We start from the raw sequence: 26,615 nt of genomic DNA on the forward strand, positions 1-26,615 counted from the left end.
AGTGGAAGAACTTAGAGAATTTGTTTGCTAGATAGCTTGCAAGAAGGAAAAATAGTCGATCTGGAGGAAGGAAGACATGGAAAACCTATATCTAACAGGTATTCAAAATAGTAGCGCCGTTAGATAAAGAAAAATACAAATATACCTATAAAGGCCCGTTCGATAACACTGCATAGGAATTACAGCATTGTCATGAACATAATCGATTGGTTACCGTCTCATACAAATCACCCTTAGCTAAAATTACAATCGTTTTTCTTTTAATCTTTAATTTATTATCATCTCTCATTAATACACCCCCATTATTGATAACAATACCGATGTTGAAAAATGGTCAGACATTTTGAGAAATGTGTTATAATGTTAACATTAGATTATAAATTGTCGAGAGTTAGCAATGTGAAGATGAACTGTAACTAATTTAATTTCATGAAACTTAGGAGTCGATGTGAACTGCTTTAGTTTCACAGATATCAAACTCTAAACTTCTGCCAATACTTAAGTACAAGAAAGTTCACACGCAAGGCCAAGTGCTCAGTGGCGCAGTAATAATGAATTAGGGTCAATGCACATCAAAATACAATAGCACGGACCATGTCGTACCGACAACATATTCGTCATTGAAACACTTTTATGCATACGTTTGCATTCTGACCATGCATTACCAAGAAATAATTTAAAAGAAGAAAGGATGTGAAAATAAAAAAAAAAGCGAATAAATGAGCTGAAAGGGTATGTTCGATATTGAAAAGGGAAAAAGCTGAAGGAGAGTTTTGAACCTTACTCAGAAACTTAATAAAATATGACGGTAACTTCTACTGGTATTTCAGAATGCCACAGTAAAAACTTTATGAATTACTAAAGTGAATTAAACCTGGACTGAAGACACAAAATAACACCTGATATATTTCTTTGCTTCTTGTGTAAATTTTCGAATTAAGTTTAAGATTGTTTCAACAAATTTCATGTTAGTTTGTTAAAAGAGAATGATGAACTTTTAAAAAGTAAAAAGTGTTTTATATTCTATTCAAAAAGTATTGATGTATTCTTAACATAATTCATAAAAAAATATTTTAATTATTTTATTATTATTTATTAAGCAGGATATAGATGTTTATATCTTTATATAAAAATAAAATATTTTTTTACATATTTTGGAGCAAATAACTAAGTACATAAGTAATATGACTGATTGTGAGAGCTAAAGGAGGTGGGACATGTTTTAATTAGATACCAAACTTTCGAGATCGAGACGTGAAAGAAAACTTCGGACAAGATCGCTGGGATTTTGATGCACTGAAAAAACTAACGAATCTGGAAATCAAAAAATTATGAAACATTGTAAATATGTAGGAGATGATCTCCTGATTGAAACGAAACTTTTTTAACAAAAATGAAATTTTCCATCTCGGATTTTCGAAACTCGAGACAATCCACACACCCCTAGTTTTAATATTTTTACCAAAATTCGAAGTAGACGTCCGAAAAAAAAATGATACAAAGTCAAGAACACCAAAAATGTAACATGATCGAAGTATAGGTGCCTTTATTTCATTAGGACCTAATGATTAGGTAATAGTATTAAATTATATTTACAATGTATATTTCTTTCAATCCTTTATGTTTACTTTGGGTAAGCTTTAATTTTTAATTTTGTTACTAGTTTCAAAAAATTTATTGTATTCTTTACGTTTGATACATATACTTGCAATTTTATAGTGTTTTCTCTTAGACTGATTTATAATGTCTTGGCAGAGCTTTCTTGGTAGGTTTTCTTTTCCTGTGTTTCTCCTTTTTATTCTTAATGCTTTTCCTGTTTTCTTTAGTTTCATTCCAGCTTTAAAAGATTGCCCATTCTATCATGTTTTGTTCCTTGCAATCTCTGTTCTATTTATTTTTCTGGGTATTGTTATTCCAAGCATGCTGGCTAAATCTTTTATTTTTGTTATTAACTGTGTAAGTGAAAACTGTGTAAGTAAAAGCATCAGATTATCTGATGGTTTTGTTTCTGTTTCAATTTCTTAGACTCTTTTTTCCTTTTTCGTTTCTTAGTACTTGTTGTATTTATCATTTTATATTAGATTAGTTTGTTTTCTGTTCTTCTTTCCTCTTGCTCTGTCTCTTCAATTTCACCTACATGTGTCTTTGAAATTTAATTTCAATTAAATTTAATTTAATACGATTGGAAAAATTCTTAATTTCTTTAAAGACTGACCCTAAACAGACCCCAAAAATCGCCTGTTTCTTAGAACACTGAGTATTTATTAATATGTACAAGTAATTCCTTGGTGTTGCATTTCCTTTGTACCTCAAACCATCTCAAATCTAAGGCCAAATCTTTTTGGGAAATACCCCGGGCTCAAACAATTGTGGCCGAACTCCTTTCGATTAATGATCGAATTCATATGGTTTTAACATTTTTGGCAAATATTTTTAGAAAATTTCGTAGAAATATTCGCCAAAAAATTGAAAACCATTTGAAGTCGGCCACTAATCTATATTATAAAACGGTTCGGTCACAATCGTTTGAGCCCAGTGTACAAATGCTTCAGAATGAGGGGGCACATCATTATCATCGTCGTCAGTACATTCGTCTAATTCTTGATCAAATTCTGGAAGAGATTCTATTTTACTAATAAGCTTCAATAATTATGGTAGAAGGAAATATGTAAATGTAAATACAGCATGGATTATGTACGGACAGTACGAAATGCACTGTTCGGATAATAGAACATTCCGATAATAGAACGTCTGGATAATAGAGAGTTCGGATAATGGGTGTTCCGATAATCGAGGTTCCACTCTACATCATTTTGCGTCGATATAAGTTAATTGTCCATCTAATTGTAAGTTTGATTTACTTCTGCCATTTGGTATTATTATTCTAGATTCCTCTATGATTTCATATAGTATTTTTTCTGTTTTGTTAATTTTTATATTCTTCACTTATATATAATATACAATATAAACTCTGTTGTTTTTTTAGAGGTTTTTTTTAGATGCTTACATGCAGTAGGCACTCGATAATTCTCCACATTTCGAGCTTTGGAAGCAGGCACTTTTAAGAAACGAGGAATTATCGAGCATCAATGACATACGAGTCAATTTCAATAACCAGGTTTCATTTCATAGATTTCGATTACTATTCAGAAACAAAAGAGTTTCAACCAGTATATTTGTGAAGTAATCGTTTTATACAAGTTGGCAGTGGCGGCTCGCGTATAGGCACTGTGGAACTGCAGCACTCCCTATTTCCACTTGATATTATCGATAACATTTAATATAATGAGTCCTTTATTTTTTATTCTTTCTTTATACTTGTACAATATATAATCCTTAAGCTTAATGTCAGTAGCTATCCTCCAGTTTATGAAAAAGATACAAAAATCTTTGTATGGAACTGTGCGCTTCACAGTTCCAGCGGCGTGGTGTTTGACTGTGTGCGCATGTGCACATAGGAAGCTGCACGCGAGGCTGCGAGGGAGAGAGAGCAGTGCCGATTTTTTAAAACAAAGGCTACAAAGTTTCTGGAGCAGCACCCCCAGCAATTTTAGTTACGAGCCGCCATTGCAAATTGGTTTCGAACTCTGGAATGAGTAGCTGTAGGTTCGAAAATGTACTTGGAAGTAGTTCGATGTTATAAAGATTCGAACCTTTCACAAGTTGTACTCGAAGTCTGAGCGAGTGTGAGTAAAATGCGAATGGCTGTTGTGAGTGCATTATTGTATCGGTCTCGGCTGCTGCGGCGGCGCACAGTGAGACAAAACGGCTTTCGGCAATCAAAAGTCGATTTTCGTGAATTCGAAAATTGAAAAACTATTTACATACATCGATAGAGAATAAACTGTAGTTTAACGTAGTGCAATACGTTTTTTCATATTTGCTTCCGTTTTGCTGTGGTCTTCAATGTACGATTGTAAAGAACTTTACTCGGAAGGATAAAATTCAAATGAATTATAAACGTTACTAGATTAGTATAGATTCTATTCAGTGCATAAAATAAGTTAAAATGTTAACAACTTTTTAAATAATAGGATCTGATTAAAACGAAGAACATTTAACTAAAATCTTAACTTTGCGTTTGATTTTAAAAAAATGCCACAACTTGTCACATGTTTAATTATTACTGCAGGAAAGAGTGAACCTTCCTCTATCAGAATCAGAATAAAACGGTTGCCCCAACTTGCCACTGTTCAAATAAATGGCGATTGAATGAAATTACATCCATCTTGGCCGCTGCACACGATGATGGAAAAGCAGTACCAGATACGATTATTAACTAGTTAACTGCATTCGACGTGTATATTCGTCATCCAAAACTTTATTTCTGCCTTGCAATATGCCATAATAAATTTTCATAATTGTCGAAACTATTTTCACGAATGATTTGGTATAGATCATAATAAATATAAATAAATATATTATAATAACACATGTCTTGTCATTTTTTAATTATTACATCCGTTTTTATTATAGTTATTAACAGTTTTGAGTCAAATTTTTGTTAAATGACATAAAATATGTCTAACAGGTGATGGATATTGAACGCGTTACACTTTATACGTGAATATTTTGACACTCTGTAGTTCAATATGTTTTATATTGATACAACTTAAGTACCGTAATATAGGCAAAATCTTCCCAAAATTTCATTAAAATATTTCCAATAGAACCGAAGTTACAGAATTTTGATCGCCAAAAGCAGTTTTGTCCCACTGTGCGCCGTACCAATGGCGCCGAGGCGTTGAAAAGTGAAAACTTAAAAAACAGAAAACTATTGTAGGCTATAAACTGATGTACTCATAAAAGGTTCAAATATACTTGGAAGTGCTGTTTACGTTTTTTAAAATACTTACGAATGGTTCGAAGTTTTCTCATCTGGGTTCGAGTCTACTTGAAAGTACTGCTGTCTTCCTTCAAAGTACTTATGAAACATTCGAAACTATCCAGTTAGGTTTGAACCTATTTACAATATACTTGATCCCATCCCTACATACGAGCCTTGTTTTCAATTCTTTTGTGTCTGTGACACATTGACTTTTCACATGGTCATTAGGTATTCACTTGTTTTGATGGCACAGCTAGGTGAGAAAGTCGAATGCGCGCATTTGTGTGAATAATGCGTGTAAGTACGAGGCGTTCCTAACGAGGAATTATATGTCGGGGAATTAGGGAGCGCCGACTGTACTTTTCCTTATTCTTTAATGATAAGCCATTCCTTATCAAAATCAGTGACGATGTTTTTTCTTGATTTTCGGTAATCATCTCACCCAGTGTTCTTATTATCTATTCTTTTGTTTTTGTCTACGTGGATATTGCATACCAGATACAGCACTTCCCAACCTTTTCATAAATGCGTACCACTGGAACCAAAATTCAAGAATTGCAGTACCAAGGAAAGTATATTCTGTACAGTATCGATCAAAGTAGAGTCTTTTAGGGAAAATGGCGGTATAGAGGAAACAATAATTCTGAAAATCTTAATTTTGAGAGTATTAATATTAGAAGTAATTTAAAATAGTGCTAAATATTATAAAATTTAATGTATAATTAATTAAGATAAGCAATCACCTTATAACTTAACAGTAACTAAAGATTAAAAGATGAAACCCTTTCTTTCCATTTCTTTTTAATTGAAGTACGCCTAACCTTTATTATTTTAATTGAGTTATAGGTGAATTTGTAATAATATCCAAGGATTACTGATTGGTATTGGTTGTCAGAGAACGTATTAATAATAGGCTTTCGGTAGATAAAGGGTTAAGAAATACGAATAATAAAATTAATATTAATTATTCTCCCTCTTAAACGTTCATGTGCAAGTGGTGGAAGGCTACTAAATTTTATAACATTCAATAATTAAAAATTATATTATTTTGTTTCAAAATTACTTTTAATATTAATATCATTAAAATTAAAGTTTTGGGAATTCCGGCTTCGCTGCATTCGCTGCATCGCCATTTTTCCTAGGGAAGCCTGTGTATCACCCAGTTGCCTCTGAACAAAAAATTGAAAACCGATATTTATTTATATTATTACCTTAATTTTTTATGTGACCACGTTCATATTTTTACAGTTTTATTTTTTCAGATTTTTAATAGAGATGTATGTATTTAACGGTTCAACTATTGAAACTATTGGAAAGAAATAAAAAAAAAATAGAATTATTATTTTAACCTCAAACCCCTTTCTCGTGTTCTACGTGTGGAATCGCTTCCAAGTGACACGCACTCGACAAAGAAACACAAGATCGGAGGAGCGCGGACAATGAAAACGGAAAATTACAACAGAGAAAGCTCTTCCTTGCGCCCCTCATGTGGAATATTTCCAAGTGCATGCGCACGCGATGAGGAATGGCTTCTGATTACAAGCAACTGAAAATTGAAATATCAGCTTCCGAAGCGCGTGTTTTGCTTTTGAACAGCTGACAGCTGTATAGGTTCTGGATTAGTGGCCGGACAAAGAGACGCGTGAAAAGACAATGATGTATGTACACATTTCTAGTTCATTAAAATCATAAACAGGACTAGGCAGCGTTAACCCACGAAAATTCGAAAATTCATATTTTAATATAATATGTTTCATACACCAAAAGAAAACATTTATTTACGTCTTTTTATTTAAGATCATTGCATTTTATTTGGAAAAAGTTAAAGAAATAATTGAGCAAAAATAGTATACAGAAAGATTTTAAAATAGATAGAAAGTATTGAGTTTTTATAAAAATAAAACTATCTGTTAATTTAAACAATTCTTTATAATAATCAATGAATAAATATGTTAAAATGATAATTTAATAAAATTGTTATAAAAATAATAAACGAAATCGTTTTAAATTTAAAAAGCGTTTTACACAAAATTTTATTATTAAAATTTACGCAAAATGTCGATTATATGGGGTGACATTGTACTGCAGAATAATGTCTAATTATCAAACCATTAAATAATCCTTCTGGGAAGCATTTAGTGATTATTATTCAATTGCTGACGTATATTCTATTTAACATAATTTTAATAATTAGAATTGATGAACCATTGAAATGGTCTCATTATTATGAAACAGTGATTTCAAGATTTAAGATATGGTGAAAAATTATACTGTTCTGCAAAATTTCCGTTAAACGATTTTATATAATTATTAGGAATAATCGATTAAAAAGCAATCGCGAACGAGGACAGCGAAGAATTTGATGCTGATGCAGCAGTATCGACGAACAACTGTGCATTTATATTGGAAGATGACCTGGGGTCAAAAGTAATAATTTAACTTTGAAATAGTATTTCACAAAGACTGTTGGAGTTTGGAAGAAGGTAGATATTTATATTTCAAATTCATATATCTTTTTGACGTTATTGAAATTATAACTCTTTGGCTTCGAATAAATACATCGGCGTAAGTTGGACCTTTTCCTGTGGTTGGCCAGGTCCCTTAAAGATTTTGAAATTTTATAATTTTAGAAATCTGGAATTTTTGAATTTTAGTTTTTACATTTTTAGGACCTGGAATTTCGGAATTTAGAAAGTATGAAATTTTTAATATTGGTAATCTGGCATTTTGGAATTCTGAATGGTAGCGAATCTGAAAATTTGAAATTTTGAAAAAGTTTTGAAATTCTTGAATTCTGAAGTTTTGAAATTTGAAGATATGTAATTTGATAATTTTTAAAGGAAAAAATCTGAAAATGTTAAGTTTTTGAATTCTGAAGTTTCGAAATTTAGTAATTTTGGAATCTAAAAATTCTAAAATAGTAAATGTCCACATTTTTAGAACGGGAGCAGTCCAGATTTTTAGGGCGGGCTAGACACACCCTGGCCTCTACCTAATTACACTAATAAATAAATAATATCATAATTATAAACTAAAAATGAAAACGAGAAAAAATTATAACACGTCAGAATAGAGTCGATAATAACAATTTTAATTGTAGTAAAATCAAAATATTTACTGAACTAAATTACCATAAATGAAACGAAAGTAAAATATTTGTTTATAAATTTAAAAAAAAGTTAAAAATATATGATATTTCTTAAACAGCATAAGATTTAACACAATTATGGACAATAAATTGTAACAAACATATAATTATTTTTTTTATGCATCCCTCACTTTCTTTCTACTAGGCAATCAAAGTAATGATTTTTCTTATCTTCATCATCGCTATATTGATTCTTGTTCTTGTTATTTGGATTATTATTTTTATACAAAATTTCTCTTTTCAATTTTATGTTATGTACATTTTTCTTCACTTTTCCCTCTTCTATTTTTTACAACCGCACAAGTACACCGACCATAAGTACATAGTTTGCAACAGATGGAATCTGCTGTAATGTTACGTTGGATCCTGGCCAATGATGTTACAATGTCTCTGATCATGTTTGTGAACTATGAATATGTGAACTTATCGAACATTGCATAAGCATAGGCATGGAAAAATTCCATTATTAACAATTAAAACGCGATATCGCAATAAATTCGTTTATATTTTAACAATTGTTTATAACGTTTTTTCATCTCTGATTCCCACAATTTTTATGTAAATTTTCACGCATGGAAAATTGGAAAGAACTATGTTTTACCGCAAATATTTCGAGAGAAAATATCGAAAGTAGGTATATTTAAAAGCGGTTATACATAAAGTTAAACAGTGGTATTTAAACCTCGCGACAAGAAACGACCTACTCGTACCGAGAGTTTGGTTTGACTGACTGACAGAGAACAGACAACATGACCTAGATTTGGATCGTCAGCTGATATTCAAAATAAGCCATCCTTGTCGCTCACACAGGCGCTCACGCGTAAACAGACACACGGCAGAAACATGCGAATTGTACTTTCAATTTAATCCGGAGATGCCAGACTAACAATAAGAAAGGCTGTAGTTCCGAATGTCCCCGGTCGCGAATCGACATGAAAGGAGGGTTGGTTGAGAACAGGTAGACGACCCCAAATATTAAGTGGTATCTGCGGCTTCGTATTAGTTTCCGACATAGACTTTTGCCTATACAGACGTAACTAACACAGCCATCGTTAAGCGTCGAACAGCCGTTGACACCATAGCGATATGGGCTTCCGTTCCTATAGGGTGTCCCGTGTAAAAACCATTTTTTTTGTAACTTTTTCTAACTTTTCCTTTCCTTGTCGTATGACGACCAAGCTAACCGACCAACCCAACACAACAAAAATCGTTAGGTTAGGTTAGGCTAAATAAATTTCTGGCGGCCGGCAACACTACAGCAGTCGTCGTATGTTCAAAGTTTTGAATAGGACACTCTATAGATAATCAGGTTTGAACCCCCGCTGCGTCAACGGCTGTTTGACACTTGACGATGACAGCTACTAAAGCGAAGACGGTTGTGTTAGTTACGTCTGTATAGGAAAAGTTCTATATATTGTACCGAAAGTTTTAAAATAATATGTGGTGAAGGTGTGGGAGGATGGTCGGAAAAATTAATTATTACACTTCGTGCGTTTAACTCTTTTAAAAAAACAGAAAACATGCAATTTAGCAGCGCAAAAAGATTGGAAGGACAAAAATGAGTAAACAATATTTATGTAATGCATATGTTATGTAGGTAATAAATTCAAATTTTTCGTACGTAATGTGTTTTTAATATAAATCGTTCGATTATCCGAACATTAATAATCCGATACCTAATCGCGATTATACTGTACCGAGTGTTATTAACTGTTTTTGTATTTGTATAAAAACAAATGTGGTGAGTAGCTTTCAAAATCACATGACGTCACTGAGACGTCATTTTGAGGCAAAGGGTTAAAAATTTTAACTAAGGATTTTCGTTAGACTCTAAAAGAACAGATTATAAATTTAAAAAAATTACAAATGCACATATGTACTTTCATAAGAAATACTTATGTATTAAGAGGATTTATTCAGCAAAGCACATTTGATCACCTTTATCAATTGAAAATAACGTCTTCGTAAAAGTTATTTCAATCGGAAAAATAGAAAAAATTTCCACGGTGTTTGATCAATACTTGCGAGATAAATTACGTTGAACTCTTTACAGAAATGTTTCGAATGAGCATCGGAATCCTCTTTTCATAAATTCAGACATTTTTGTGAACTGAATCGCGCAAACGTTTCATGACGTCCAAATAGTATTTTTCATTGTTAATTTGACTAATCGATGGAAATTTTGTATGTACTACACCACGATAATACTATTCAACAGATTTTAAAAATATTGATGACTCTTTAATGCAAATTTTAACAACATATGAAATAATCTAATGTAACATACACTAAGGTGGAAGAATGAAATAGACACTACTCAATATTATCTTACATCTTATTATTTTACATCTGGACGCTTAAAGGTCCAGAAGTATTTCAAGTTTACATACGAAGAGAAATTATGTACTAAAGATTTTTATATCCAGCATAGAAAAACATATTTACTTTTAAAATATTGAAACAGTAAATTGTGACTGCGGGTTCGGTCACAGCCGACTCTAGTACTAGCCATGCTGAACAACGTGGCAACACCGCTCACGTGACAATCGGGAGTCCTATTTTCAAAAACAGAGTCCTGTGCTCGGAATTCTAATTAACGTCTTTTTTAATTAAAAGCTGTAGTAATATACACTATTTTGTGTTAATTATGTATAAACAATACATAAACGTTGCAACTATGGCAAGTAGAAGTGATGTGGTAGTATAAAATTGTTATAAATGTGATATATATTTTGTGTACTCTCGAAGTAGTTTGGTGTTTTGAAGCATGATATTTAAAATATTTACAGTGGTTTCAAGAAAATTTAGGTATGAAGCAAAATGAAACCATCTTTGGATCAAATTGAAACATTTAAGAATTGATAAACGTGTATATAAGTTAATAAAAACCTTGAAACAAGCGAAATTATTGGAACGAAACCAAAGAGGTTATATGTGAAGTCCAGAGAGTAGTCGGGAGTCTGACGACGTTGATTGGTTGAGAGTCTGGGAGCCCGGGAGGCAGATAGAGTAGGGTAGGTGTTGATATATTCAGACCGGACTCCCGCGGTGTTGCCATTTTTACTTCAGCACGGCTAGTACTAGAGTAGTACAGAGTTGGTAAGCGTGGAAATACAAGATATGAAAGTGTTTGGTAATTTGAAGGAATGAGGCGGTTTTTTCCGTGAACTGATTGTGTAATTCAAAATAAATAATAATTAACAAAGTTAGTAAAGATTAACAAAATAGCGTATAACAGGAATGATCGGAGATTAACAGTTCAACAAACGTAGTTGTGGACAAAATAATGAAATAGTTTAATCAGTATAGCGGAATATAACAAATTATGGCGTAGAAGGAACGTTTGAGAATTTAACTATACGCAATCATTAACGAATTCAGTACTTGAATAATATAAATTTGTTACTTTGATTTCGATCGACGACGAGGCGTTACAATTTTACTATTGTTACAAAGAAATTATAGAACAGAGAATGGCAAAATGTCTTAAATGGGAAAAGTTCCAAGACCAAAGGTCTTGTAAGTCGCCCCTCGATCGACAGTAGATTTTTAATATTAGAAAACTGTTTTTTAGTACGCGTTCGCGATGTTAATCGATATTGTTTCGTCACCGATTGATACCACCACGAAATCTGTGCCTCCTTAAGATCTATTATAATATTAAGGGTAATAAATGATTAGATCTAGATTAAATATGATATTATATTACTAAGAGTCTTATACAATCTGGTGTTGTGAAACAAGCGGTACGATATTTGTTCGAATACACTCCACTGGTCGGAGAGTTGGAAAATCCCGATGACTCGAAGTTGACTTGAATATGACAAGTGACTCTAAACGTTGGAGCTGAGTGAACTGTTTGAAGACTTGTGATCGAATGAAAGTCCGTGTCAAAAACGTCCAGCAAGAAGCCGCAGAGAGGTAGTCCGACGAGATAGGCGTTGACCAAAAGGGCCAATTAGTAAACGTTTTGAGTTTAGCTATTGGCGATAGGCTGAACTGTTCAGCAAATCAGCTCGCCGGACATTTCCCATGTAAGCTACCGGAAAACCCAGCAGGCTGTGATGCACGTGGAAATCGCCAAAGTTTATGACCCGAACCGGCAGTGACCCAGGCGTGAGCGACAGACGGCTCAAGACCCTTACGTTTGGGTTGTATCTTAGATGTATATGGTCAAGTGACCGTTGGTGCCTGAGTATGCAGCTTAGATGGTTCGGGACCCCTTAGGGTTTTGTTTGACTTGGTTGATTTGTGCATCACAGGGGGTCCTGTTTATGGCACGGAGTGAAAGTTTGATGTTTTGCAGAATTAATCTGACAAAAGGTTTAGGCGTTTGTTTTGTCCAGCTGGATAACTGTAGAAAGGTGAAGGCACCCGTAAAAGATTGTAAACTGCTTGTCGCGAGTTTTGTGGACAATATGGATTCTAAAATAGACGTCCTGATTTTTAGAACCTTGTCCTTAGAAATTCTATTTACTGTTTGGAAATTCCGAACTCTTGAATAGTAATTGCTTCAATACGTGACAAACTATGACTCCGACCAGTTTAGTATGTTTCCTAGTAACTGTGAGTTATATTATTGACCGTGAAGGAACGTACTTCTAAATTCGTATAATAAACGGTTGGTTATTCGTTCCTTTGTTGATTAGTCCTTGCCAGGTAGGCTAAATGTATTGAACAGGCTTCAGTTTAATTGCAGTGTGTTTGTTACCGTCGATAAGAAGACCTGATGGTTGTTGATTGACAATGATTGCTATTGTGTATTGACGCTTGTAATTATAAATTCGCAATGCTGCGAAACAAAAACTGAGAATACCTTGGACTATGGGAACGATCTAAATGGGATAGCTTCGAGACCAAGAGATTGTCGTGATAAAGAGAAAAGAATAGACAACTCACCGTACAAGATGTTGTAATAATATATATAATTCCTTTGGTTGTTGCTGTTTGTTGTCTGGAATCTGGAAACAGGGAAAGATGAGAATACTGCCACAGACCGATTTCACCTTGATTAGGAACTGCTAGGAATTGTATACATTTACTACACATACATCAATTGACATTATTTTTAGTAATGTGGAATGTGAAAGAGTGAGCTGAGGAAATATAAAAAAAACACCTTATTCTTTATATTTTCTTTCCATTTAAAAATAAAAAAATTTGGGGCTTTCCCCCCGCCCCTACCTTCTCTTCCTCCTCCTCCATCTTCTCCCATATTTTAACTCCTTGACCTCCTTCTTCAGGTTGGTGATCTGTAATTTGAAAAACAAACATAAAGGTTATGTCAATTACAATGCATAAGTTTGATTGAAACAGTATACTCATGCAAATACTGACCTACTCTAATTGATCGTGACGTATCTATATACATGCTTCCTGTATTTCGGGGCCATATCCCGGTACAGTCTATACTCTTTCCATCACGAGGTGTATTCTCCGGAAGTTTTTTCTTTAGATAGACTTCGTCTTCTGCTTCGACGCAGAGGAAGCAGGGACAACGCTCTGGACGGATGTCGTCTTCGAGACGGACTCCGTTCTCGGGATGGTGTCCGCTCTTGAATTTTTCTTAAAAATACAAAAGTAATACGTAGGAAATACGTGCGTCGGCTGTTTTCTAAACTTTCATCGACATTTACATCTGTTCAGAATCACGTGATATAATAAGTATATACAATCGATATATTCGGGAAACTATCCTCTATCTTTTAAAACCAATGCGAATGTCCGCGTAATAGTTCATTTCCCACCCAAAATACAAGTTTTTGCAAAAACTCGTGATTTTCGAAAACTGAGGGTGATAGAGCAATTCGGTTTTCGGATTCGTGTTCAGAACGAGAAGCTCTACAACGGTCACCTAATGGCTATTGGAAAACAAAATTCGTGTTGGACAATGTTATCAATGTAATCGAGAAAATAATTTTGCAGATTCAAACCATCAATTTATAGTTATATGAACATTGATAATACCTCATATTTGATTATTCCAATCAACGCTAAAGAAATAGAGCAAGGGAAACTGGTTTTAAATATAACAGGTTCTTGTTATATTGCCACGAGAGCAATTTGAGGTTCACACAATTTTCAAGCATATTAGAGCCGCTCCTTCATCATCATAATCTACGAAAATTATACACTTCTATCTCCCCTGTGCCCCTTCAAATGAGTGCTTGGAACAACGTTGTTTGCAGTAATACATATAACGAGAGTCTATCTTACTAAAACTTAATAAATTGTATAGAATGATTGCATAAAATAAAAAATATCTCTAAAATAACTTGATTACATGTCTACTAGTCTAACCAATAATTAATTCTTCTATACATTTTAGTAATCATATTGTATGTTTTGAACAATTTTTACTTTGCAATTAATGTATAATATTAAGTTATATTACTTGTAGGCTCCTCAGGTTAGAAACGGAATGTAAAACTGTTTGTGCGAGTGTACATACATACACTGGTGGAATTAATTCTGGACACGTTGAATGAAAATATTCTTTATTTCATATTTGTGCAGAAAATGTATATTCTTCTATGCTAAATTGATACCGTAATATTTTTATTGTAATCTATAATGTTTATACCTAATATTTAATCATGATTTGGTTTGTAAATGTTTTAAAATTTTAATTTAAAAAAATCTAAACTTTGTTGTTATTTTTGTTTTTGCGCCTGGCAACAAAAAACGTCGCACGATGTGAAATAGCCAATCACAGGATGAAAGGATATCCAACGAAATATTAATTTTTTTTTCTATCTCCTTTTGATATGTTGAAATTGTAATTTTTATTGTATGTATATTAAAAGTATGGCTGTAAATGGACTTTTTACTAATTTTTTGTATATAAGCAACGCCCTAAAATTAGAAAATAAAATATAAATGATTATATATTAAATAATTTGAATAAATGCGAAATTTAAGTAAAAATTTAAAAGTGTCCAGAATTAATTTGTTGGTTCCTGCACTGTCGATGCGTATTATCGATTGATGATTTATGGCATAATGATACACCGTATGCAGCGCCGTTTTAGAACAAAAGAAGTCGGCCACCTCCCGGCACGCGTCTCTGTGCTGATGCGCATTTTAGTAGAAACCAGGAATTCGTACGAGTCACATCTCGCGATTATAATAGCGCAAGTTTTTTAGTTTCGAAATTTATTTCGCATCCTGCACACCCCACATAATTCCACTAGTGTATGTGTAAATAAATAAGTACTTAAGTGTTACCAAGTGGGATATAAACATTTCCAAGTAAGCAAATTCAAATTCGTACACCTAAACCGATCAGAATTTACTACGTAAAGATGGTCGCACTTTGAGTTCCCATCCATGCTCTTTTATTTAACCGACTTCGAAAAGGAGGAGGTTACTCAATTCGATCAGTATCTATTTTTTTTTTTGTATGTCTTCACCGATTACTCCGAGATGGATGGACCAATCGGAACGAAACCTTTTGCATCTTGTGGGGTATGTCTTCCGATTGGTCCCATTGAAAAAAAATTGGTAATTATTTAGATTACGGACGGTAACTCCGATTTCGATGATTTTTGAATATGTTGTAGAAATCAACATTTTGAACAACTTTTTCCTATACATATAACCGCCGCTCGGCCTTAGTTTTCGAGATATTTTCGAAAAACTGTCGAAACTAACGCATTGAATTCTGGGCATCCATGTGCGTCCGTGACAACGTACGCATTAGTATGGGATTGCCGCTTTTCTACTGTTTCTGCAGGCAACAGCACGGCGACCGATGACCAATATATATATACATTGTGTACTTCTGCATTCATGATTTCAATGTATCGTAGCTATGATGGCAGCTGGGAATTTAATATAGCCTAACCTAACCCAATCTACTCTACCTAATCAGTGAATTAAGTTAGGTTAGGGTAAAGTGATATTCTGGTCGCCGTTAGGCGACCAGACACACATACTGAGATTCAAAATCATGAAAATTAGTTAAATTTAATTTTTAAGCCCACCTGTTATATATGAATATATATATTGGTGTCGGTCACCGTGCTGCTGCCTGCAAAAACAATAGAAAAGTGGCGATCGCACACTGACGCGTAAGAAGTACATGGACGCACACGAATAGGCAGAATTCAATGTATTAGTTTCGACAGTTTTTCGAAAATATCTCGAAAACTAACGCCGAGCGGCGGTTATATATATAGGAAAAAGTTGTTCAAAATGTTGATTTCTACAACATATTCAAAAATCATCGAAATCGGAGTTACCGTCCGTAATCTAAATAATTACCAAAAAATTTTTCATTTTTTCATTGTTATTGCAAAATACAGGAAGTTTTTAATGTCAAGATTGGGCGACTTCAATGACCTTTTAATATGTTGTCGGGGACATGATTTTGAACAACTTTTTCATTATGCATAATTAACGGAAAGCTTTAGTTTCCGAGATATTTGTGAAAAACTATTGTTACTACTACAATGAAATCTACGTATGCCTACGTGTCTTTACCGGTGTGTGAGTCAGCATGCAGTCGCCGATTCTCTACTGTTTCTTCTGCACGGCATGTACCGATTGCGATGAAACCTTTCACATCTAATAGGAGACATTTCCGCGATAATCTCACTTGCAAAAATTTATGCAATTTGTTATTGTTAATAATTATTGTTATAACTTGCATGGAACTTGTTATCGTTAAAAACTATCGTTATTGCAATTAACCAATAAGAACGGTAAACCACCTTACAGCATCCTACAAATACTGCTCGTTCCACTAAAAAGTGAGAAATAAAATAATTTTTAACAAAAAATACAACCGACTTCGAAAGGCACTAAAAAGTATGAAATAATTTCTACTTCATTTATACAAATACCCAACAGCTGTTAATAAAACCTATTTACTCGTTAAATAGTATACTAAATACATTTCAACCTTTTCAGAGGCGGCGCAAAATTAGTCATTATTGGCAGCATCGTATATTCGGGTATTTTTAATTTTGCACCGCCTCCGAAAAGGTTGAATTGTATTTAGTATACCATTTAACGAGTAAATAAGTTTTATTAATAGCTGTTGGGTATTTGTATAAATGAAGTAGAAATTATTTCATACTTTTTAGTGCATTTCGAGGTTGGTTGTATTTTTTGTTAAAAATTATTTTATCCTACCATTAAAGCACGAAACAATTAAAAACGCCAAAGACTTCTTGTGCTTAGAAACACTTAAACTGAGATTTCATATACATCCACTCATTACATGTATCAGTTCCATAAAAAGTAGAGAATACCTCTTTAACGCTAGTAAAACTACTGACGGTAGTAATTATTTATCTTAGGGATTTTTCACCGATCTTGATGACCTTGAAATATGTTTTCAAGGTCATTGTGTTGAATAATTTTTTTCAATGCATGTTACCACCGTTCGGCCTCAATTTCCGATACATTCACAAAAATATCTTCGTCACTCTACTTTAGCGGCTTTTCTTAATTCTGGCTAAAGTAACAAACTCAGAGGTTGGACTAGTGGTTACTCGACGCTTTTCTTGCGTCTGATTGTCCAAGAGCGTTTAATTACTAGGATAGTTCCAACACTTCTACATGTTCCATCATTTCACCCGTTACTTTATTTCACCTCAATTATTTTTTAGAAAGCTCCAGTATATGATTTAAAAAAAATTAATATGGTGAGCTCGAAAAAGTCCAATACCTTTAGTTATTTTATTTAAAAAGCATGAAAATTTGTCAGCCACCTGACAACGGCCGGGATATTGCTTTGGACTGATCAGTTCGAACCTATTAATTAATTAACTAGCTAGTTTGCTACTTTTCCACAGGTTCACTGGCTTATAGACCATAACAAGCCAACTAGTTAGTTAATCAATCAATTAGGTTAGATTAGGTCAGTGCTGTCCAAAGATTTGCCTTCGTGGCATGCCTGTGCTAGCCTCTTATAGCTCTGAGCAATATCGTACTACAAGATACTTAAAGGGATAGTTCCAGTAACCAATATTTAGAAAGACAGCATGTTAAACATATCGTGTTGTTCATATTGCATAAGACTTCAGACGATCAACATAATGCATATTGTCAATATTTTGGTACTGCCAATATTATTAAACGTGTGAAGGGATAGATGGATATATTGTGACGGCGAGAAATCCGGGTAACCAACACACACTTGTCACCTTATGAATACTCCATTGGGTCACTTTGTAGAGACAAGAACATCCAAAATTAATTAAATTAGTAGGAGATGGTAAGTGATAATGATGATTACATCCATGAAGAAAATCTATCGCTTTCTGAGACGTTAACCCATTACCCTACAACATCGTGTCGCACTCATGACGCAACTTACAGTTGAAATGTTTTAAAGACTGGTACTTTTAATATGGTTGAATTTTAATTTTAATTTGCTCACTCAAATTAATCGTTGAATACTATGTATGAATCATATTTCATTTTTCTCTTATTCGTCTTAAAATTAAAGCAATGAATAATTAGCTCTGATTGACGCAACTATCGAACAAATCATAGGCGAAGGGGTTAAAGAAGAGATATCCAAGGGCAATAGAAGAATCGTTGTTGTGTAATCACAACCAAATCATAAAATTTTATAAAATTAACATTTCTTACATAAAATATTTATAAATAAAAGTCGGGGCTGGATGAAAATCTCTGGATGACCGCTGTTTTAGATTGTTTGGCTCGGAACAAGACATGAACTTATGGACTTATTATTATTATTTTTACAATAAAATAATTTTTACCATTAGGGACAGAAACATTTGAAATGTCATTTTTTCAAAAAAGTGGACTTAATACATTCTGGCTCTGAGGTACAGATCTGCAGCTATTAAAAAGGTTCCGTAATAGGGACAAGAAGACCTATTTTTTTATTTAATTAAATTTAGTTTCTCTCCGGTCAAAACCGGTAAATAAGATAAGGCGTTGAGCCAATTTTGGCACCTCGAGACACGTACGTTTAGGCAACGTTAAATGAGGAACGTTAACTAATGCTCAAGAAGCGTAAACAAGATTTTATAAGGAATTCTATAAAAACCAAAGCCATGGAGAGGAGCGTGGATAGTTAGTCATCGAGAAGTAATTAACGGATCGAAGCCAATCAAGTGTCCGGCACCACATCGTATATTAGTGTCAGAATCATATGAATTAGACTAAATTAACTGGTTACATACTTATTTATTATTATCAAAGGAAAAAAAAATTTAACGTATTAACAAAGAAAACTTAATGTAAATCAGAACACGCTTTCATGACTGTTACATCTTTCTTGTTCAAAATAAAAACTAAAACTATTCTACACTAGTTTTACCACACACTTATGCACAATACCAACCATACTAAAAGTAAAACTAGATACAAAATCACATTCAACGAACAATCAGGAACTCCAGAATTGCAAGAATACACTCATCGACATCTTATTATCATTATAATTAATAATAATTGTAATGATCCAGTGAGAATCTTTGGACTAACAATAAAGTTCTATTAATGCCGGGTCTACACTGGATAGAAATATTCGCGAACAGAATTCACACCTAAGCTCAGACATAGTTCGTGAACAGCTCGCAAACGGAACGCAAACGGTTGCACAATTGTTCGCTGGCTGATGACGGAACTACGAACGGTCGTCAAATTCAACAGAAATATGTTACAACGCGTCCAGACATGTTTCGAGTTCGCAAACAGACTCTTTGATGTACCGGCTCCTTAGCGAACAGTGTTCGCTGTTCGCTGACGAGTTTGCTGCTACCTGCTCGCTGTTCGCGAAAGTGTCCACATTGCCGGCGAACATGGCCCGCGAGCTGTTCGCAAACTGTTCGCGAACTATTCGCGAACAGCAGTGTAGACCCGGCATAAAACCCAGACAACGAGATTTCGCCCGTAACAAATTGTTTTTGCTTACAAAATGTTCCTTTTGTAAGCATGGTTTATTAAAAAGGTAAGGAATCTGATTGATAAGAATAAGGATTGGCGAGTTTTTAAAATTCGTATTTCGTGTACCTAATTAATCGAGCAGTTTGCTTTACAATCAACCAGGAACTATCGCCGAACTGTTCATATCGAACAGGTGTCTAGGTACAAACTATTTTCTACTATGGCGTCCAGGAGGAGTTTTGTACTCTCTCTCGGCTGATAGGCGTCTAGGTATTATTGTCGATTTGAGCCTTAGAGGGTTAGAAACCGGCTCTGCCATTCCCAAGCTTTCGCTTATACCGGTCCGTGTTAAATAATAATAAAAAGAATCCACTCTCCGGCAGCTATCATCTTCAAATGGCACCGAGTATAGATAAATTGCCCCCTCATGGCCTTGCCAATCATTGAATCGGGTACGGAAGATCCAGCACTTAATTCTCGAAAAAATTCAACATTTTTTTTTAACACGTATACCGTGGAAAAGTTGCAAATTAGGTAGATAAGAAAAAAGACAAAAAATCAATTAAATCAATTGATGTCTTCCGGTGGCGCATTCGATTTAAACTTTACTAGTTTACTACACGAAGACGAATGTTCTAGTTTACTACACGAAGACGGTTGTGTTAGTTACGTCTGTATAGGAAAAATTCTATGTACATATTGTACGAAAATTTTTAATTAATATCTCGGAAACTAATAGGAAGCCGAAGATACCACTTTAGATCCCCCCTCCCCCCTTCCCCTCAAAATTTCATCTTGATCGGCGACTGGTCGTATTCGGAAGACAAACTTTAATATCTCTGAACTCAACCACTAAAAGAAAAAGGACAAAGGGTGTCCCATTTTAATTAATAAATACGATTATCTCAAAAACTATTCGTTGTTTGAATCATAATTTTTTATGCACTATTCGATGCATTTCGGTATTTTGAATAAAAATGTATTGACCTATTTATGTTGAAAAACCACTACTTTAGGGGATATTTAAATTTTAATATTGCGAATTATTAAGTATGTAAGTGTACACTCGCGTAGTATTCCATGAAAAGTAGGCAAATGCGGTTCCGCGTAGCGGTCATCAAAACATAAACAAACATATCGATGTCCCAAACGTAGGTCTCTCAATATTGTACCAGTATCGTTAGGGACAGCAAGCAAAATGTGTGATTATCTGCCCACTGAAATTGTCAACATGATTATGGTGCTTAGAAAATGTGACAGTCAGCCGACAAGTATCGAAGATATAAAAGAGAAAATATCTAATGCATTCAAATGTGTCACTCTGGAAATACTTATGAATGTTCAAGCTAATATTAAGCGATGCATTCAAAAATGTATTGATGTGCACGGTTACGTATTCGAGCATTTGTAGACATGTGTTCAATGTTTGCTGCTCGACTGTTCTCAGTTTTTTTTTAAAATAAAATGTTGTAAGATACCTGTTGTGTTGCAATTCTATCATTATCTTCTACATCCTAAAAACAATAGTTTTTCGACATAAATAGGTTAATACATTTTTATTCAGAATACCGAGATGTATCGAATAGTGCATAAAAAATTATATAATCCCATTAAAAAAAATAAATATGACCTTCATGCGTCCTTCAAGCGTACACTTACAAACAAAATAACGGCGCTGGATTACGTCCCCCTCAACATAGAATAAGTTTCTTATGAAACATTTTTTCAAATAACGAATAGTTCTTGAGATAATCGATTAAAATGGGACACCCTGTATATACATCTGAACGATCTATCTTTTAATTTACTTAAATCTAACAATTGTGAATTTTTTCGGCCCACCCTAATATGTTTACTCGCGCAAATTGGCTTAAAGCCTCCGTAATTGGGACACATACCCTAGTCACTTATTTACCATTCCAAACATTAAATACATTCCAATATTTATTTCACAAAACTGACAGTTACTCTAGTACTAAATAAACTATAAATGGTCGAAAGCCTTTTCCGTTTTATTGTTTGGAACCATATATCCACAACCAATATACGAGCCTGTGCGCTGCATCATCAATTGATGCCACCGCTCTTTCGGCGCTGGAAAACACGTATCAATTTGCAGAACGCTGACATTTACGACCACGCTATATCTTCGCGACTGCTATACTGCGAGTAAACAGGTAGTTTAATAAAATTCTACGATCAAAAGTTAACCTTTTAAGCTATCAACGATCTTGCTTCGAACTCAACACTTTTTGTAATAAATCGTCAGGTCAGTCCATAAATTCATTTATATTTTATTTATTTTTCCTTAAATCCAGGCCCTGTTATAAGGAATGAAATAAAATGTGAAACATTGTCGAATAATACACGATTGGTTGAATTAATGTATATTTATTGAATTTTATCATTTTCCGCTCTCTATAAGCTGCGAACGAATTTACGGACTGACCCGATAATTGCGGAAATTTCCAATTTACTGCGTTATAAATAAATTTCCGCAGTCGCTATACACATGGAAACAGTAAATTCCATTGCTCGAGTGTTACGAGGGCGAATATTTTTTAACGAAGAAAGGGGAAGGATATTCGTTTAAATTGTATTTAGGCCGAACAGTTCGCAAACTGTTTGCAAACTGTTGCCGATTTTAAGTTTGTGGGTTAAATTTTACAAACTTATAACATTTCATAAAATTTCGAGAACTTGTGTGCAAATCTGTGATTGTTTTTTATGGAATAGCCTGGATTTCGATTCGTTCGTACGTGATTCCAATGCGGAATGTGCTTTCGAGAGCTCGTCCGATCACATCTAATTTTTCCCGACCCTGAAATCCGAAATCTGGGGTATCTGATCGAAATCCAAACAAAACAGAACGGCAACGCGACATGTTGTTTTAGCACATTCGCTGTCGATCCCACGATATCTCAGGCTCGATCGTCAACGCAAAATGTCCCATCACGCGATATCGTAGGCTTAATCGCCAATGTCGAACACTGAAATACGGAACGATCGATCTGATGCACACTGACCGACTCGTTTTACTGTGTTTTCGTATAAATTCGATATATTACACGCCACGACAATCCGATATATCCTTCAACATTCACCGTTCCATCAATAAATATTAGTTTTCCAACACTGTCATGGGATATCTGCCTTGAAACCATAACGCTTCCACCGCTATTGACATATGACAACGTATTTTTTATTGTGAAATAAAATGTCAATATCGTGTATTATTTTGATATCTTCAGTATGCTGTGAGATGGTGTTTATTTAATTAAAAAAGAACTTGGGTATTTTCATCAGCCTCTTACATTCAAACAAAAAATGTCTTATTTTGTGTGTTTAAACTATTGGATAGATTAAATGTCTTTATTGTAATGTTATAATATCATGTTTTAATAATAATAAATGTATTTGAAAGTATAAATTAGACACTTTTACATAGATTAAAGATTATATTCTAAAGAAAAAAAATGAAATTATTCAATATTTTGTCACTTATAATATTATTCATTGTGGAAGCATGGTATTATGTATTTCGGCAGAGTGGGGCAGAAGCAAAATATTGTAGTGAACGACAATTATCTTATTGGATTCTGTTAATGCGAATAGACGAAGGGATTGAAAACCAAGACAATTAATGCCTTTTTGACAGTATTTTGCATTTAATTATTGTTGCTATTTGTTAGCTGGATCGATATGCAATCAGTCAGGTGGTGTGCCGATCAATATCTATCAATGCGCATAGTTTATATTCTGTACAGTGCTTTTTGTCTACGCTATGATTCGGCATGTGCGTTCTCTTTTTTTAATTATTTTATAGTATAAGTTAATTTGTTTTTCTTTTTCATATCAAATATATATATATTTAAATAGTTTTACTTGAGGGTAATGTGCCTTTTTATTGACCCAAATATCTAACACTATTATTATTATTATTATTATTGTTATTAATTATTAATTAATTAACTAAATATTCAGGTAATTATATTAAATGAAAATAAATTTATTTAAAAGTATTTGTTTATTTTGATCTATTTCTAATCGGATTAGAGAATCTTCGAGTTTCTCTAATCCGTAGATGGCGCAAACTATAGCAAATATCACTACAATATTTTGCTTGTGTCCTATTCTGCCGAAATAATACCGAAAGCATTCGCACGACGATTCTGCTATTTGCAAAATGATGTGTATGATCATTATTACCTCAATGTTAATGACAACATTTCTCTAGGTGATACATATACCACAATGAATATTTGTGTCGTTTTTCACCATTTAACTATGTATTATGTTCAAAAGTTTTTCGAATGAGGTGGCAGATATTTTAAAGTAATAATCAAACAATTGATCGTTTTCCATTAAAAGGTTTTAATAATAATATATGAAAAGATTTTCTTGAGGCGAAGAAGCAATATTTCCTCACGATTCTTTTTTAAAAATATTTTTTTTTACAATTATACAGCAGCGTACAGAAATCAATTTTGCAACTTAATTTTCAAAACCTTATGAAAAATCAACATCTTTCATGCCTAATCCTATTTATTGGATAAACCCACTGTTTCCTCGTTGCTTTTCTTTTATTATACATATATCCTTACTTCCTTACTAATATATAAAAGTGAAAATGTCTGATCGTTTGTTCCTCTCTCACGTTTAAACGGCTAAACAGATTTTGACATTGGACAGCTATGTCATATTGCGATTCGTTATGTTTTTGACTAACAAAGAAGCATTAAAGAATTGGTTTGGTAATACTCAGCATTGCAACCTAAACCCCATCAGTATACTACACGCATAATATACATTTATCAGTTTCTTTTTTTTTTCTTTTTTTTTGGCATTCGTTTTCTTATTCATGTCGTATTAGATGACAAAGAAATATTTGTCGTTAAAAAAAAAATGCGTCTTGCATTTAATAGGAGTTCTGTTTGTATTAAAGTGTGTTTTAGCTGATTTTTTTTCCATTTTTAATATTCAATTTAAAATGAGCTGTTGGCGAATTTACGAAAGTGCTGTTTAATTGTTGGGGACGTTACGAGAACGCCGTCGAAGTAGGGATAGGGACAGGGAAGTAGGGATAATAATAGTTGATTAAAATTCCCGGGCAGAGCCGGGTAACGTAGCTATAGTTTTATATAAAATTCAAATAGATTACGCTTCAACCTTATCCATTTTTAAGAAAAATAGGTACCTCGTCAAAAAATGCGCGTGATAGGAAAGAATGTTATTAATTAAATAATGGATACGTACTCCACTCATTTCAACATTTCGTCTTCTTTACTGTCTTCATTCGAAAAGTAGGTATCGCTAACGACCGATTTTCACAGAACGCTCAAAATCAGTATCGCGATACGAAAATCGTTTTGAATGAACAATGCTTAATCGGTACCCATCATTCATGTATCACATACTTAAGTACTTACTTACGTGTATCACCGTATGAAAGAAATTGCAGGTAAGGTTCGTCCGCGAGAAGATGGCATGCGATATACGGTGTAGAAGAGAACCGGGGATCTTCGTTTGCTCCGCCTGACCCCACTCTTAATGTCTAGTTTAATCCCCACCCATAGGTTCTGAAGGCTATGCCATTGCTCCTTCCAGTCACCGCATCGTTCTCTTTCAGTCACACTTGACTGACTCATTTGTTTTCTTCGTCAAGCGATTCGACCAATTACGAAAATACTTGTGATGCGAAGTAGGGATATCGGGTAGCAGAGCGTAGATCCCTACAAGTTTTGGTCATGCCATCTTCTCGCAGTGTGTCGTATCGATGTATCCTCGTGTGAAGGAGTTCTAATTGTAAGGCGAGTATTCAATCGTACGGTTAATGATAATAATACCTCTAGCAAAGTAAGTACTTAGCAAATCTTGACAGAAATGCATATTAATCCTGATATTGATTATCCGAAAAAATATACTGATCAACGTATAGAGCACCTTTGGGGAAAGTTATAAAAAAAATGTTAATCTTTACAAGGTTTTGAAAACTAAATTGCAAAATTGATCTCTGTACGCCGCTGTATAATCGTAAAAAATATATTTTTTAAAAAGAATTATGAGAAAATATTGCTTCATCGCCTCAAAATCTTTGAACTACAAAATCGCAGAATTTTTATCGTTTTATGTCAACACAGCTTTTTATTATCGCGCTATTCATGCAATTTTCCATGCAGAGTTTCTCAAGTTCTCTTCATGAAACTCTCAAAATATATTTCAAGAATTCTTTGAGCTTTAGACTAAACTTTCCGATTGACAACTTTGTGTCTTGACGATGCGAACATAGTTTGGCTTGGCTCTGCGAACGCGTTTCGATTTTGCTATATCGAACATAAGTCCGCTTTACTGTACGAACGTGACTCGATTGCGCGAATTTGAGAAACTGAGGAAAGGAGAATGGCTTCTCCACGTTTGTGATTTTGTGCTCTCCTTCAAGCTCCCAGCCAAGTTTCTGAACAGCCTGGAGCGTTCATGCTCGATTTACTATTTACTAACCATGACTGGTATACAGGATGATTTTCTTACTACGTTACGCCCCAATTACGGAGGTTTTAGGCTAGTTTGCGCAATAATATATTAATTGAAAAGTACTACATGAATTTCATATTTTTAAAGTTAATATCTGTTGTTAAAGACTTCGGGTTTAAAAGGAAGCTATTTTTAAATAAAAGGAAATTAAATTTTTTAATGTATTTAATTAAATAAAAATAGGTCCTTTTGGTCCTATTAAGGATAGGTCTGGATATTTTGCTAGAGTGTATT

The 26,615-nt window shown here is 33.8% G+C and overlaps 2 protein-coding genes across 2 annotated transcripts in view; one reads left to right on the top strand and one right to left on the bottom strand.

Annotated features, from left to right (window-relative positions):
• Positions 1 to 26,615, top strand: part of LOC117610861 (trace amine-associated receptor 1) — a 274,562-nt gene that overhangs the window by 106,149 nt on the left and 141,798 nt on the right. The gene's annotated exons all lie outside the window — the stretch shown is intronic.
• On the bottom strand, positions 12,790 to 13,716 carry LOC143305532 (uncharacterized). The gene is made up of 4 exons (XM_076689561.1): positions 13,689 to 13,716; positions 13,314 to 13,541; positions 13,161 to 13,228; positions 12,790 to 12,937 (listed from the first exon to the last, which is right to left on the bottom strand). Exons 1-4 carry the CDS (start codon positions 13,714 to 13,716, stop codon positions 12,872 to 12,874), a joined length of 390 nt encoding a protein of 129 aa, XP_076545676.1. The 3' UTR covers positions 12,790 to 12,871.

The sequence above is a fragment of the Osmia lignaria genome, chromosome 8, assembly GCF_051020975.1.
Source record: "Osmia lignaria lignaria isolate PbOS001 chromosome 8, iyOsmLign1, whole genome shotgun sequence".
Lineage (NCBI taxonomy): Eukaryota > Metazoa > Arthropoda > Insecta > Hymenoptera > Megachilidae > Osmia > Osmia lignaria.

What these genes read in the sequence shown, in the direction of transcription:
- LOC143305532 (XM_076689561.1), bottom strand. Translation starts at nt 13,716, where the DNA reads ATGAACTATTACGCGGACATTCGCATTG. An exon ending in TTACGCGGACATTCGCATTG is followed by an intron (nt 13,542 to 13,688) that starts GTTTTAAAAGAT and finishes TGTATTTTTAAG; the next exon opens with AAAAATTCAAGAGCGGACAC. An exon ending in GTCACGATCAATTAGAGTAG is followed by an intron (nt 13,229 to 13,313) that starts GTCAGTATTTGC and finishes TTCAAATTACAG; the next exon opens with ATCACCAACCTGAAGAAGGA.